The following is a 16,380-nucleotide window of genomic DNA, read 5'->3' as shown; positions in this document are numbered from 1 at the left end:
GTTACACAAAAAATAATCCAATGATGAGCTTCACTTGATCAACACAAAAAAGGAAAACACATTTTGACACACCATTTGTTTTGATTGAACTTCTACGAGCACAAAATAGTTTGATTTCTGACACTACAGCTGATGAACTTACATCGCCATCTAGCGGAAATTCAATTTCGTCAGATTTAAAAATAAGCCCGACAAAAAAATTAAGCCAGACTTTTTGTATTTTTAAAATTAATGTTTGAAACCTAGATATTGCCATAACAATACATGATTTGAACTCGCAATTCAACGTTGATGTCGAAACTTCAGTTTGTTTTTACCTGAAAGTTATAGTTTAAGAGTTATTCAAATTCGACGTAATTGTTATAAAACCCCTTTAAGTAGAGGTAAAAACCACAATTAAGAATCAAAAACAAAGCGCTGTTTAGAGAATGGAAGCTACACTTATGATCAAAATGCTTTAAATGTTTGGAATATTAATGTTCATTTTTTACTTTTTGCAAAGTTGAAAAAATTTTTTTACCGGAAGTAACCGAAAGTTGCCTATATCTCCAGAAATACTGGACCCACAACAAAACGAATATGATTTTCGTGATCCCCATGAAATTTAAGGTGTGTCTGACCTATTTTGATCCGTTTTTGGCGAAAAGTCCATTTTGGCCAAAATCGTGATTTTCCCTGAACTATAGTTCAGGGAAATTTGCGATTTTTGACGATTTTCGGGTATTTTCTACTGACACATGGATTCGATCCCAAATTTCACGAGGATCACGAAAATATCGGTCTTTTTTTGTTCAGACAAACAGATAGTGAGTTATTAAGCATTTAAAAACCGGATCTTAAACCGGAAGTTGAAATTTCGGAAATTTAAAAAATGAACTATGTTCTCCATTACAAGATACACAAGATCTGCATAGTTTCAAGCGTAAACTATAAAGAATTAACATAATAGGAGCTTTCAAAGTTCTTATAGTTCAGTTTTCAGGTGCGGCCTACATACCACTTCAAAGGACTACCGCACATATAACAATTGAAGCTAATGTTTCACAACCATCACCTTAATTTGGCAGCCATCCGAACTAAGGTGATAGTGGAACAGACATGGTTATAACCAGAAGAAAGTAAATTGGAGGTCCAATTCTTGCAAAATATTGATAGCAAATAGCACATCTTGTAACAATATTTTTGTCATAATCAGTGATTTATCTTCGACATGGCAGATCATGTTTACCACACAAATACATGATTCAAACTCGCAATTCAACGGTGGTGCCGAAAATTCAATTTGGGCTTACCTGGAAGTTATAGTTTTGGAGTTACCCAAATTCGAAGTGGTTGTTATAACACAATCCTTTGCGTAGAGGTAAAAACCACAATTAAAAAACCAAAACAAAACACTGTTGAGATGATGAAAACTCAAATACACCTTCCTAACGCAACCTACGTTATGACTACTGCCTAACGTTTATATCATGCGTTTTCAGTAGTTCCAAAAATCCCGCTACGAACGCCACGGGTAACGTACCCCATAATCGTAAAAAATAAGACTGTATCTCTAAAAAACAGTCTCTTTATTTAAAACTACTATTTTCCTATTTTTTATTTCTTAAAACCTTAATGGTGCCACTCAATTTACATGATATGTACTCACAATTCAACGGCAATGTGTTAGTTACCTGTCCGAATTACTCTGCTAACTTGGAGTTAATAAAACGTAATGTGATATGTAAGTAAGGTATTATGTACAACACAGAATTTAGAAATTTGCCAATCAATATAAAATAAAAAAAGCCTTTAAGATGAAAGCTTTGCTGGAACAATTATAAAAATCAACTGAACAGACTTTTGCTCTAAGATTTGCAAATTAAATTACAGGAGTGTTTTAACTTTATAAATATGAATACATTGTTATACCAGCTCCTGGGATTCCAAGTAATTAATTTTAATGCATGAAAAATTTTCCAACCTCAATCGTTAATTAAGCCTCATAACCTTCTTTGGTTGTTTTTTTTTTTTTACAGGAATTCATTCAAGAGGCTTTCCCTAGGACTTCTGGAAGTTTCGTGGTCCAAGTCCATTGAATGTCCAAAATCCTAGTAAAGTTCAAGTTACTGTTGGTTAGTAAAATAGGTTAGATATTACAATGTTACATGTAGGTGTGCATTCTGTTGTTCCAATGTTTGAACACGAAAGCTATTAGTAAACACATACCAGCAGAAATCCTCGATTTGCTTCACGTGCAGAACATTCTGTGGAGAGGATGGAAACAACTACCAAATCGATAAATGATTGGAAAATTGATTGGTACGAGTCCTACATAGAATAGACTGGTTCGTGAACTTGGTGAGACAACTTGTATCATTCGATAACACCGTAATAAAAGGTGGGCTGGTACAACATGACGTGATGATGCATTATCGTCATCCCATTTATTTTGGCTTTGTGATTATCTTGTATGATGGCTGGCTTTATCGTAAAGGAGTAACTGAAACAGATAAGAGACAAATTAGTAAAGACTCTTAACTACAATTAACTAAATTAAATACTTTTTTCATTTAGTTTATGTATGAAATTGAAATGAAGACAGCTCTGCAGCGAAAGGATGTCCAATTGGAGATACTGGACCAAGAAAATGTAAATCTTCTTCCCTTTATAGATTAACCTGATTTGAACACTTAAGAATTGGCAGGTGTGAAAACATTTTGCAACCACACATTATTTCAATGAAAGATGTAACGCCAAAGAATTCAACAGACTAAAATCTCATCTGATGGCCCTGCATAGCAAAAGCCAAAGCTCTGGAAAATCAAACGATGATACAGAAATTACTGGCAAATCCATTCGTCGTCAAGATCTAGTCAACCGATCAACGATACAACAGTTGGTGCTTTCGATACGATATAGCCCAGATTATATCGTATCATATGCATGACTAAAGTCTCGTGAATATCGGTCCCCCAAAAGAAACCTACATGCAATTTTCAAGAATAAAATAAACAAAAACTCAATGCACAGTGAACATAAACTCCTTGAAAACGCTGTTATCGTTCGTGAGGAATCGCAAATCGGAATCAACTCAAACGTATACTCCACACATACGTAAGTTATAAATACGGCTCGCTTCTCTGTAATCCATTCAAGTACACGTAACATTAAATTTAGCAAAATTAAACCCACACTAACCGTAATCTCCTGCATCATTTCGCAAATCACCGACGATGATCTCAAAATCTAGAAATTCGCATGATTCTTAATGCGCAATGAATTCCACATCATAATGCTCGTCGTCTTTTACTCCTCCTCCTTTCCCTCAGAAAACAGTAACTCCAAAAGCGTTCGTGACGTGTGTCGTTCACTCGTTTCCAAACATCCATCATTGATCCAACGACCAAGCGCCGAGCTTGCCCAGACGGCAATAAAGTTTTACGACAACTTTCGATACCAGGTGATGAATTGAGTTGTACCTCAAAAAGGAGTGCAGCTCTCCAAAACAGAAGGGGGGAGGAGGAACGTGAATGACTGTTGGGGATATCCAAAATTCCAAGTCGCTTTTTCTTTTAACCCTCCCCCCTTTTCTTTTTTTTTGCTTGCCAGTATTGACGTGTTCCAGTGAGTAGAAACGACAATTCGACAGTGATCGTCATCTAGAAAGGATTGCAACAGTGCGCTGTGCCTAAACAGGAAGAGAAAAATGGCCAGTCATTTGGCAGCGTTTGGCGGCAAATAAGAGAAACAGTTCTTCAAACGATTCTGCCAAGCCACAATGGGAAAACAGCTAATGTTTCCCCATTTCTAACTAAAACACAGTCAACTTGCATTGTTGGTTAGTTCAAGCAATTTGGCGGCAAGCTTCATTCTATGACACCAACTGAACTGAAATGGCGCCAAAAATGGCGAAACATGGCCGCAAAAAAAAAGACTGGGAGAAGCCGGGGGGAGGGTCGAGATCTCGGGCGCTTCTGAAACGTCAGGGTGCGAAAAGAAAGCAAAATAATAGCTAAAAACTAACCTGGAAATAGAGCAGAGAACTCATTCCGCTATGGATTGCATCCAAACGCAGCACAGCCATCGATGAATCCTGGTTTACACTGGACGATTGGAACGTGATTGCTGCATTCCTGTCGAGGACACCAGCTGATTTTCGATCAGCCGCCCGTCTTGCCATCACCGTTTTTCTTTTTTCTTTCTAGTCAGCCTTAAGCTAAGTGGTGCACTACATGAATAAAAACCAAGTCTACAGATTGTTCAGCAGCAATTCCAATCCACGTCGTCCATAGCCTCAAATTACACTTGACACGTCTGATTTGAACACTTAATTGTTGCAGCCGAATGTGGCTGAAAACAAAATGCAAACAGAAATTGAGACGAGTAGAAACCGACACGTCACACATCCTACGTGGATGTCAGCGAAAAAGACAATGGATGAAACTGATGTGTTGGTGAGCACAATTTCGCGCTTTTTTACCCCCACCCCAGCTACTAGACAGCATTGCCAACTCACCCTACGAACAAAATAAAACAGTTATTCTGAAGAAATGGCAATCGAAATATGAAATGTTGGATTGAATTTCATGTTGTGAATTGAATTTGAATTGAATCAAAAAATTGTGGATCACGTTTTACAGCTGATGACTTTTGAAAATATCAACAACAAACAGCGTTGCATTGGCCAAACCAATGACACAATTCAAAAGAATCGATTACTAGGAAAAATAGGGTAAAAATTATTGCCCATTTTAGTTTTCTATCAATAAAATAGCCTATCCACATTGAAGCCTTAAAAAACAGCCCCTATTTGACAGATAATTGAAAACCGTTGTTTAAAAGGTTGGGGGCCAAAATGCGTCAACACACGTCAAGGTAAGTGGATTGGCTAACAGAAAAATCCCGGCTGATAAATAGAAAACTTTGTTATCGTTCCCAGTCAGCTGTCACAGATATCGGGCTGGCATTAACAGGATGATAAATAAACAGTTTAATCGTTTTTTTTTGCAGAATAGTCAAAACGTGTAGAAAATAACTCCAATAATATAAAAAAAAAATGTTATGAAATAATTAACCGGTTAATGCAGTTCAGATTTCCGGAACCCGATTATCGGAATTAGTTGAATCGCGTATTCAAAACGGGAAACGTTCTCTGCTAAGAGGACAAGCAAAGGACAAAGTTTAAAAACCAAGCAAATAAAGGCGAAAAAGCAGGATGGGACAGGCACTTGGTCATTGATATGGGTAGTGGCGCATTTTCGGTGATGACTACATGAAGATAAGCGAATTGTTACCATGGTAATACAAAGATAATGAATACATCTATAACCAAAACTGGAAACATTTCACATTCAAAAATCCTCAAGGGAAATTGTAATGAGAAAAACGATGAAAAGAAAGGTAAGGATGATCGAGATTTTAAATTTCTAATATGGAGTCAATGGTGTAAAACGGAATGCTATACTTATTCAGGATCATAAAGTTCATCATTATTTTATGTTGTTCTAGGATCGTTGTGCAAGTGACGCATTTCACAACTGATTGGCCAGTAGATTACAATGTGCTGCACGGTTCAAGATAAAACGTTATCATCTAAAGGCGTTAGTCATTTGTGTAGTTTAAAACAATAATTTCATTCGAAAACTGTACACTACGGAGCTATTCAGTTACCCTGTATTTCGTGAGTATCGAAAATATAGCGGATGGTGTAGGTCAAGTGTTTGAACGAAAGCTCAGAGTTCGTGACGTTTAAACGAAAGAAGTTTGAGTACATCGTGATCACAAAAATAGAGAAGAAGAAGAAGCTGGGCGTGGACTTGGAATGCTGGTCTCGAATCCATTAGATTAATAGCTAAAAAGAAAAGAAAGATGGAAATTTCGTTCGACCGCAATACTCCACTAGGGGAAGGTTACTTTGGTATGGTATTCAAAGGGAAGTTCGGAGGTCGTGAAGTGGCAGTAAAAAGAGTTGAAATGCGTCATGTAGACAAGAGAGAAGAAGAAGCAATGCTTAAGTTAAATCATCCGAACGTTGTCAAGTTACTGCACTGTGAAAAGGACAGCGACTTTATGTATGACATTTTTTTTGTGGTTAAAATACCAATATAATTTCAAAATTGATTTCTCTTTTGTTTCCGTGTAAAAGGTACTACGCATTGGAATTATGTGTCGCTTCATTAGATCAACTTTACCTGCAGTCGGATGATCCCAAAAAATACAAAGGACGTATGCCACCTCCTATCGAAATTTTCCATCAATTAGCTTCAGGCCTGCAATACATCCATTCAGAGAACTTAACTCATCGCGATATTAAACCGAAAAACGTTCTAATTATGCGAAACCCTGGAGAATGTGAAGAGATAATAATGAAATGGTCTGATTTTGGACTGGCCAAATCCGTAAATGAAAAGGGATATCACTCGTGGACTGGAGCGAGAGGAACCAGAACTTGGTACGCACCCGAAGTGCTGGAAAAACTCATCGACGAAGAAAAGGCGAAAACCGAAGAGTTTTGGGGCACCGTCAAGAGCGATGTGTTCGTTCTTGGCCTCGTTTTCGGTTTTATTTTCTTGGAGGGAGGACATCTATTCGGTTCACGTGAAAGACAAATCCACGATAACATAATTAGAAAAGATCCGGTGAATATGAAAAGTAATACCAATTTAATGTCATGCTATTTGACTCTTCTACTTATAAAAACTTGTGGTGGCAAAATTCTAGATATTGATGGCGAATTGCGCAAATTTTATGCGGGTGATTTGCTTAGAAAAATGTTGGAAGGCGTCCCGCGGAAAAGAATGAATTCGGCGGAAGTCGTGGAACAACTGGAATCCATCAAGAAAAAAGTAATATTATTATAATTTTCTGTAAGTTAGGAAGTAGCAACGTAAACAATCGTGAATTTCTCCTATTTAGCTGAAAAAGAAAGAAGAAGAATTTCTTCAACTTTGTGCTGCTGACTCTTCGCCTGATTCATTAGAAAGAATGAACGACTTCATTCGCCTTGGAATCAATTTGAGTGCAAAGGACGATGATGGACGGAATGCGCTCCATTATTTGTGTCAATCAAATTCAAGCCCAAAGTTAATTGTCGCCATTCAACTCTTAATCCAAAAGGGAATTGATGTGAACGCAAAGGACAAATCGGGAAAGAATGCGCTACATCATTTGTGTATATCAAATTCAAGCCCAAATTTAATTAATGCCATTCAACTTTTAATCCAACTGGGAATTGACGTGAATGCAAAGGACAATGATAAAAAGAATGCGCTCCATTATTTGTGTGGATCAAATTCAAACCCGAATTTAATTGACGCCATTCAACTCTTAATCCGACTGGGAATTGATGTCAATGCAAAGGGCAATTGGGGAAGGAATGCGCTTCATCATTTGTGTAAATCAAATTCAAGTCCAACTTTAATTGACGCCATTCAACTCTTAATCCCACTGGGAATTGATGTGAATGCAAAGAACGAATGGGGAAAGAATGCGCTCCATTATTTGTGTAAATCAAATTCAAGTCCAACTTTAATTGACGCCATTCAACTCTTAATCCCACTGGGAATTGATGTGAATGAAAAGGACTTAACTGGAAGGAATGCGCTCCATTATTTGTGTAAATCAAATTCAAGCCCAAATTTATTTGACGCAATGCAACTTTTAATCCAACTGGGAATTGACGTGAATGCAAAGGACAATGATAATAAGAATGCGCTCCATTATTTGTGTGAATCAAATTCAAGCCCGAATTTAATTGACGCCATTCAACTCTTAATCCAACTGGGAATTTATGTGAATGCAAAGGACAAAGATGGAAAGAATGCGCTCCATTATTTGTGTGAATCAAATTTAAGCCCCAATTTAATTGACGCCATTCAACTCTTAATCCCACTGGGAATTGATGTGAATGCAAAGGACGAAAAAAGAAGGAATGCGCTCCATTATTTGTGTGGATGGAATTCAAGCCCAAATTTAATTGACGCCATTCAACTCTTAATCCCACTGGGAATTGATGTGAATGCAAAGGACTTAATGGAAAGAATGCGCTCCATTATTTGTGTGAATCAAATTCAAGTCCAACTTTAATTGACGCCATTCAACTCTTAATCCCACTGGGAATTGATGTGAATGCAAAGGACTTAACTGGAAGGAATGCGCTCCATTATTTGTGGGAATCAAATTCAAGCCCAAATTTATTTGACGCAATGCAACTTTTAATCCAACTAGGAATTGATGTGAATGCAAAGGACAATGATAAAAAGAATGCGCTCCATTATTTGTGTGAATCAAATCCAAGCCCAAATTTAATTGACGCCATTCAACTCTTAATCCAACTGGGAATTGATGTGAATGCAAAGGACAATGATGGAAGGAATGCGCTCCATTATTTGTGCAGATCAAATTCAATCACAAATTTAATTGAGGCCATTCAACTCTTAATCCAACTGGGAATTGATGTCAATGCAAAGGACATATATGGACGGAATGCTCGAACTCTTTTACGCTATAACTATAAGATTAGCAACAAGGATGAAATCCAAAAACTACTCGACGCAGCACTTGTTGTTTGAATCACTCCTTTCTAGGCGATGGAATGCACTTCGACGACGAAGAATGAATATAAAGCGCCTGTCGCATACTCGGAATTATTTTGCCATTTACCCCTTGAAAACTCAAATTTTCCGCTTTCTTGGCTGTATTGCTCAGGCCGACGGACTTTCAAAAATAAAAAAAATGACTGCATCGCCAAAGCGTCTTGTCAATTGATTATCCCTTTAGCCATGTTGATTCCTACTCATTCGACAATTTAAAAATTCTATGTGTGCAAACGCCTTTAAAATGACAGAAAGTATCAAAGCATAAAAACCGGCAGGTAATTCAATTTCTCATTAACAAGCCTCGTCTCTCTTTGGATAAGTATCTCATTTCATTTCAAGCTTCTAGCAAACTGTAATGGAGCTCATACAGGAAAACAAACGGAGCAGTAAACAGCCTGAGTAAACGCTGAAAAAATAATAAGAAAGAAAAAAATAATACCTCGAATGTTGAGAAAACCCAATTTTCTTCGTCATCTAAAAGGCAAATGAGAAACCGCTTTTGCCGGTAGAACTAACTGCGACCGTTTAACAATTCCGCTAGTCAAATGAAAGAAATTTTCACGTGAAAACAGTACGACCGTCAAACTTGACAATCTCGCGGACAATCAAATCTGTTCTTGCCAGCTGTGTTGCAATTTAGCAAACCATTCAAAAAAGAAAAAAAAACAAACAAAAAAAAGTAAAAGCAAGTAAAAACAAAAAAAAAACATTGACAAAGGCTGTAAACACCGATACAGATTTAACAAATTGAAAAAGTGTGTCTTTCACATCAACAACACAGCCATTTAATAATACAATTATTTTCTTTATTATTATTTATTATACTATCCTATCCATTTCTTTCAACCAAATCATCTGCTTGTATACAGTTGATTTTACGATTTTTTTTAAACGAGCAGACATATACCGAGCAAATGCCACTTTTTCTGGTGTGACTTTCTAAAGTTTGGGAAAACAAAATGCGAAAAATCAAATGAAGTTGGCAAGAAAGAGTGATTGTTCTTCAAACGATACTGCCAAGCCATCTGTTTCCCCATTTCTAACCAAAACACAGGCCACTTGAATTGTTCGTCAGTTCGAGCAATACAATGTCAACGATACCCTCACTCTATGGCGCCATCGAACCAGAAATGGCGCCAAAATGGCGAAATGTGGCCAGAAAAAAAAGGACTGGAGGGCAAGGCTGACCATGAATGGACGAAAAAAGACGGAATCAGTGCATTCTTACACTGCATCATTTTCAAGGATCTCTCGCAAATCAATAAAGGAAAACAAAAAAATAAACGGTTGCAATTTGAAAAATAAACACAGCCAAATAACTGGGAGAGGGGAGGTGTAGAGATCTTAGGCCCTTCTGAGATCTCACTGTGCGATCTGCGATGATACATGCAAAACGAAAGAACAACAAATATCTAATAACTAACCTGGAAATGGAGCAGCGAACTTCAATTACAATTATTTTTATGGCGTTGGATTTACAAAACTTCTATAATCTAGATATATATCAATGTATACGTATTGAAGATATTTTGTAAATGTGAATAAAAATGAAACAAATATTCGCTGACATCTGGCAACATTTTCCCGTTCCTTCTAAATAGTCCAAAAATGGCGACATCCGGCAAGGTTAGTTCCTTAGCTAGGGAGGGCATTCATCTTTCAGTGAAGAACCATCACTCTCCAATGGTTGACACGCGTTCTGGACATTGTCCTGGTCCTGCAAGAGCGACTTTCGGCTTCCCCACTTTGGAATTAGGAAAATTATTCGGTAATTTGTTATATTAACGGTTTTAGCTTTCCGTTAAGTGCAATATCATTTATAAATTTAAAGCCAATAGTTAATTTTGTTAACTTTCTAAATGTGTTGGGCGAAAAGCACTTCTTATCTGTGAATTTCCCGCCTATAACTGCCTGAACGTAAAATGGTTTCTCTGCAAAGCATGGTCAACGTTCAATAAAGGTCGTAAGTGAATGGTTGCAAAGTTCTTCATGCAAGTGTTATTATTTCTGTAGGTTCAGGTCCATCTCCCTATGAATCATCATTGTCGTTGGCTGGAATGGTGGATTGAGATCTTCTACCACCCTTGTGTTTCAGTAATGTTATATTTCATTTGAACTGTTGCTGTGTTTCTCTTTTCAAAGATATTAATTTCCAATATTGTTTTTAGTGTTCAGATATGAAGGCATGTGTTCGTTCCTAGGCTTGTCAACTGGGCAAGGCCGGCCCAGCAGATTATTGAAGATGCCCAACATAAGCAATCGTGTTTTGATGTTATTAATTTCAATTTTTTCTTATTTATTCATAGTAAGGTCTAATTTATCTTTGGATGGATTGGTTCATTTGCAATTATATATATTAGAATATGTATAATTATAACCACAATTATATATTTTAGTAATTAGTATTGTTCACTGAAGGGGGTATCTTAATTCAATCATTCAACGGGTGGATAGGTCGTTAACGAAAAGACTGCCTGTTACCTTCGTAAAGTCAACATAGTTTTGAAGTGTTGCAGTAACTGGAAGGTAAGCAGACCACCTATATTGAGTTTATTTTTCTTTTAAACATTTTACAGTAAATGTAAAAACTTGGATCAACTGGATGGTAAAAAAATGAATTTTTGTGGCTTGTCTGCTGTAAATAATTATTTTAATTTGCCTTTTCCTGTGTAGGTTTACGAGGTTAAACGGAAATCCATGTTGGTAACAGTTCTTTGACGTTCTTTGGTCTGGAAATTAACACTTGGACAGTTGTAGAAGATTTTCTATGGGTGCTACAACAGAACGGAACAGGCTGGGTAAAGAGGGGGGGATTAAGGTCGCTAATTTCAGTGGCCATTTTGTTTGAAAAGGTGCGGTAGCAACTTGCGTGCTCTGCACAGAACTGACATACCTTTTATCGGAATCCTGGAAATTGATTACTGATCTAAAGTAATAAGTTATTCGACTACTTTGTGGAGAAGATGGAGTCATTCTGAACTGCAAGGTAACAAATCCAAACACACTTTGCTTCAGATGACTAGAAAAAGTGATTTTTATTGTGGTACCCATCTGTACAAGAAAGAGAACATACTTCTATAAGTTAAAAGAAAGTAAGAATTCTAGTTGGATTTGATAACTGTTATCCTAAAGCTATCTTAATTAAGCAGAAACAAGGGGAAATGAGAAAGGTATTGAATTGATGTAATGATCAGCGAGTGTCTTGTACTGCATGTGTTTCTGGTTGTCTTCACTTTTTTCAAGCTTTGTTTTAATTTTAGGTATGGCAATTCCTTAGAAGAAGAAAGGACATATCTAACTACAGTTCGAATATGGATGTTATTTGCTGTGGGGTGAAATTGGTCAAGTTGTCAATTTCTATAGGGAAATAGGGGAGACTGGGGTGAGCCGGGACAGTGGGTGAAGTGGGACAGCTTTAGTAAAAATAGTAAACGTTGCTTAAAAATTTTAAATAAATTACAGAACATTTGTATGCATGTTTCCTAAGTAATGTAAAAATTGTGAACGAATATATTAAGAAATACAGAAGATATTTAAAAAATAAAAAAACCGGACTTTTTTTTGTTAAATTTTTCGCCGCTATTTAGGATTTTTCTTCTCAATCATGCAAGTAATTAACAAGTTACACATAGAAACCTTTTGTATATTCATTCCTCTATCATTTTCCCAAAAAAAAATTTTTTTACTACCTATACTTTAGGAGAAAATGGTATTTTTCCAAAAAGCCTTTTTTTGGGGTTGGTTGGGACAGCAGATGTGGGTAAAATGGGACAGCAGTGGGTGGTGCTTAGGGCGGAGCTTATAAAAGCGGGAAAACGTAGATTTACAAATGTAACACTTTAAATTTATAAGTTTTTTTGAAGTGTTAGTTACTCTAGTCTTCATAGATTGATATGTCATCAGGTATGTTAAAGAAGAAATTAGAAATTGAAAAAGCGGAAATTGAGATCAAAATTTATTTCATTTCTTTGTAAAACAATTTTTTAATGAAACATAAACAATCATAGCCTTGACTCATTTTTTGGACCTACCGCAATTTTACAGCCAAAAACTGGTGAAAAAAAAATCCGTGTTATATTCCATCACATGTGAAAATTCTACGTTCGTTGGTAATGAAAACACCCTAATCGTACGAGAAATCAAATGTTACATTTCGAGTAATCACTCTACCAGATCGAGTACATAATTTTTTGTTGGGACTAGTATTAACAATGTTTCGACTGATGTTTAAGGTAGCCTCTGATGGCTCGTTCTCTTTATTTGATGAGTAATTCCTTGTTTTTGATTTCGGTGTCTTCTTTTTATGCTCAACCGTCCTATTTTCTTGGCAATCCAGGTTACTATTCTTCCGTACTTTGCCCGCCTTCTCCTTGTGGGGTAACAAAACACGCTTGGCTTTTGTAGAGTTCTTCAGTATTTCTTTTTCCTTACGCCGATTGAATGAGTCTTCGATATCATTCTTTTCTGGCGTATCTGTGAGGATACGTGACTTTGCAACCCTGGTTTTACAACGACGAACTGGAGCTGGCATATGCGCTTTTGGAAATGGTCTTACGTCGACAATTGTCACAGAAGTTGAAGTATTAAGATCATTAGAGTCAGAGATGCCTTGCAACACATCCGTACCTAAAGGATACATAGAATAGATGCAATACGCATATTAGTTACAATATGAAATGCTAAAAATACCGTACCAATTGAACGATTTCCTTCTTTTTCTTGATTTGTCATACGCCTCTCATGGTTTGCTAATGGAGTAATACTGAAATCTACGGCTGGAAAATCAGGCAATGGTATACTATTAGGTTCATTTGCAGAAACCGATATGTGCTCTTCATCCGCACCTGATCAGGAAAATAAAAAATAATACACATATTAAAATTTTTGTAACATTAATATAATTTCAATTACCTATGTGTTCGCGATCCGTCACAAATGATGGGGCAAACCTATCATGTGATATGGCAAATCGATTGAAGGGCTCAATTCCTGTGACTTGAAAACCCGATAATATATTTGAGGGAGTAAAAGCGGAAATATAAGGTTGTTTTGTGAGCTCAGCAACTTCTTTTACACTAATCCTCTTCCCTGGATGTAGTTGCAGCCACTCGTTGTGGCTTACAGCAAGAGCTCTCTTGAATGGCGCATAAACGCTTACATCAAGTGGCTGTATTGCGTGAGAACAATGCGGCGGAAATGTTAGTAGGATTATGCCATTATCCTTTGCAAATTTAACGGCTGGGTATTCTAGGTGCGTTATGTGATTATCCATGGTAATAAGAACAGGAGAATCAACTGTAGGTTTCACAAAACAATAAAAGTGTTGCAGCGACTTAAGAAAATTTTCCCCAGTCATCCATCCTAAAATAAAATTCTGTTCAATAACAATACAGTTCCTAAAATAAAAAGTTGTAGGGCCTACCTGTGTCACTTCCGAAGCCTAAGCACCCAACTGGTCCCTTCTCGTAAAATTCGGGGCTCATCCTTTTCCGAGGAAAGATGAATGTAGGTGGAATCGATGATCCGTCAGCACAGATGAAGGCCAACATGGTAACATTATCCCCCCTTTCCCCTGAAACCGTTTGCTGTACCTCAAATAATAAGGTTTAGAAAAGTTAATTATGTTTAATATATATATAAAAAAAATATTTTACCTGCTTCGTCCCTTTTTGGGCAATTATTTTGGGCGGTGGTTGAACTGTAGAGATACTTGTTTCGTCTAAATTATAGATTTGATTTGGTTTGAAGTTGTATCTTGATTTAACGTGCAACAGTTTGTCGTAAAACGCCATAACTACTGGCTTGTTGAATGCAGCTGCTCTTGCCTGGCTAGTTGGCTCAGGTTTTCGAATTGAAAGAGTGTTGTGACGTTTCATGAAGGAATACAACCAATCGTTTGAAGCCTTTTCCTTCTGCTTCCAATTAAAAGGAACTGATATGGAGTTGGCAGTCGCAAACGAAAAGGCAAGCTGTCGAGTGTTTGTGGTTGTGAGGCCGTGATTTAGTAACGCGCAGCTTTTGAGATATGACTCCAATTCTATTTCCATATTGGCTGGTAATATGGTTCTTAAAAAATCATCTGATTTCACTTTTAGTGGTGGTAACATAGGGGAGACTGGGGTGATTTGGGACACCTTTTGTTTTTGTTCCATAACTCCTTCACAAATTGCTTGATTTTATTTTTGACTGGATTTATATTTTTGCTGTACCTTTCTTTACCTCCGTGTTTTTTTTTCGATTTTTATAATAAATAATTTACGTTTTACAGATTTTTAAAGTTTTGAAAAATTTGAGGGAGGAGCCTGTGGTGTTGGGTGAATTGGGACACCAGGGTGGGTGATGTGGGACACCCTAAGTTTATACTCATAAAATACATTTAAAAAATTGTAATAAATCAGTAGGATACTACTAAATATACTCTTTTTTTTAGAAAAGTAAGTTAGTTAGAAATGTAACTTTTTTACTAATTAATGCAACGCTGTTTTTGTAGCTCCGCCTTTAACTCCACCCACTACTGTTCAATTTCAGGCACATTTGCTGTCCCAACTAGCCCCAAAAAAAGTCTTTTGGTAAAAATATAATTTCTCCCCAAAATAATGGTCCTAAAATTAAATTTTTTTTTGCAAACGATAGAGAAATGAATAGACTACCTGTTCGTATGTATAAAATATTAACTACTTGTAGTATTGTGAAGAAAAACACTAAATGGCGGCGAAAAATTTAAGGAAAAAAATACCGTTTTTTAAATTTTCTACATAACTTTTGTATTTTTTCACATATTCGTTTAAAACTTTTACCCTAAATAGGAAACACAAATACTAATAACATATATTTTTTTTGAAATTTTAAATCAATTACTTCTATTTTTCTTCTAGCTGTCCCACTTCACCCACTGTCCCGGCTCACCCCAGTCTCCCCTACCACAACCATGATGTTTTTTTGCATATCTTCCAACAGTAGATTTGCTTAATCCATATTTGTTTGCAGCCTGTCTTATTGAAAGAGTACCACGAAGAACATCACTCAATGCCATTTTTAATATTTCTTCACGTGGGGGTTGGTAATTCCTCTTTCTAATATAAGTACGGGCCATCTATTTTAAAATCATTCGTTACTTTGTTTGAGGTATTTGAAATGAATCACAATATGTTTACCTTAAGGTTGACGAGTAAAGTTGGATGTTAATAGGCTAGCGCAGTCACTTTTCATGATAGCATACAAATTTCTGCAGTGTAACTGTCAGCAAATATCCTAGCAGATTCTTCAAATAACCTAAAGATAATTTCTCCTATACACAATTACGAATGTTAAATCATGTAACCAAATCTAAAGAGCTTTGCACATTTTGGTAACAAAAGCAACTACATGTAGGGTAATGTGTTGTAATCTAACTTAATAGTATAAATAAATATATGCACTAATCTATACTCTATAAAAAAACAAGGGAATTGGGGGAGGAGCCTGTCACGCTGTGCATTTGTTGTGATTGGCTGGAAACCGCCGCCGGCTGTAGTGAATTTTTGGGATGCTGTGATTGGCTGGCGCCACAACCGTCGTCTGCTAATTGGTGGGATGGGGATTTGGAAAACTAAACTGCGGGTGGAATTGCAGATTTAGGCCAGTCTACGGGCGTTGCGTAAACGGCACGTAAGCTGACGTGCAGGGCGTTTTATTATTATTATATTTTAATTAATTTTAAAAAGCGTAAGCTGACAGGTAGGGCGTTTTATTATTATTTTTCTATTTAAATTCTAATTTATTTTATTTTATTTTATTAGTTTTATTTATTATTTTTATTGGC

At 36.6% G+C, this 16,380-nt stretch overlaps 1 protein-coding gene and 2 long non-coding RNA genes across 3 annotated transcripts; 2 read left to right on the top strand and 1 right to left on the bottom strand.

Moving 5' to 3' along the window:
* Nucleotides 1-1,582: 1,582 nt before the first annotated feature.
* On the bottom strand, nt 1,583-2,321 carry LOC130687279 (uncharacterized). The gene is made up of 2 exons (XR_009000106.1): nt 2,209-2,321; nt 1,583-2,090 (listed from the first exon to the last, which is right to left on the bottom strand). It is a non-coding gene; the product is annotated as an uncharacterized LOC130687279 (long non-coding RNA).
* Nucleotides 2,322-6,708: 4,387 nt separating this feature from the next.
* LOC132087723 (putative ankyrin repeat protein RF_0381) lies at nt 6,709-8,804 on the top strand. Its single transcript, XM_057509497.2, has 2 exons — nt 6,709-6,827; nt 6,898-8,804. Exons 1-2 carry the CDS (start codon nt 6,753-6,755, stop codon nt 8,065-8,067), a joined length of 1,245 nt encoding a protein of 414 aa, XP_057365480.2. The 5' UTR covers nt 6,709-6,752; the 3' UTR covers nt 8,068-8,804.
* A 1,445-nt stretch (nt 8,805-10,249) lies between these two features.
* LOC130687013 (uncharacterized) lies at nt 10,250-10,899 on the top strand. The gene is made up of 3 exons (XR_009000018.2): nt 10,250-10,347; nt 10,593-10,673; nt 10,748-10,899. It is a non-coding gene; the product is annotated as an uncharacterized LOC130687013 (long non-coding RNA).
* The last annotated feature ends 5,481 nt before the right edge of the window (nt 10,900-16,380 follow it).

Source organism: Daphnia carinata, chromosome 6 (genome assembly GCF_022539665.2).
Source record: "Daphnia carinata strain CSIRO-1 chromosome 6, CSIRO_AGI_Dcar_HiC_V3, whole genome shotgun sequence".
Taxonomy (NCBI): domain Eukaryota; kingdom Metazoa; phylum Arthropoda; class Branchiopoda; order Diplostraca; family Daphniidae; genus Daphnia; species Daphnia carinata.
The sequence above is the reverse complement of the archived record's forward strand: the minus strand, read 5'-3'. Positions and strand labels throughout refer to the sequence as shown.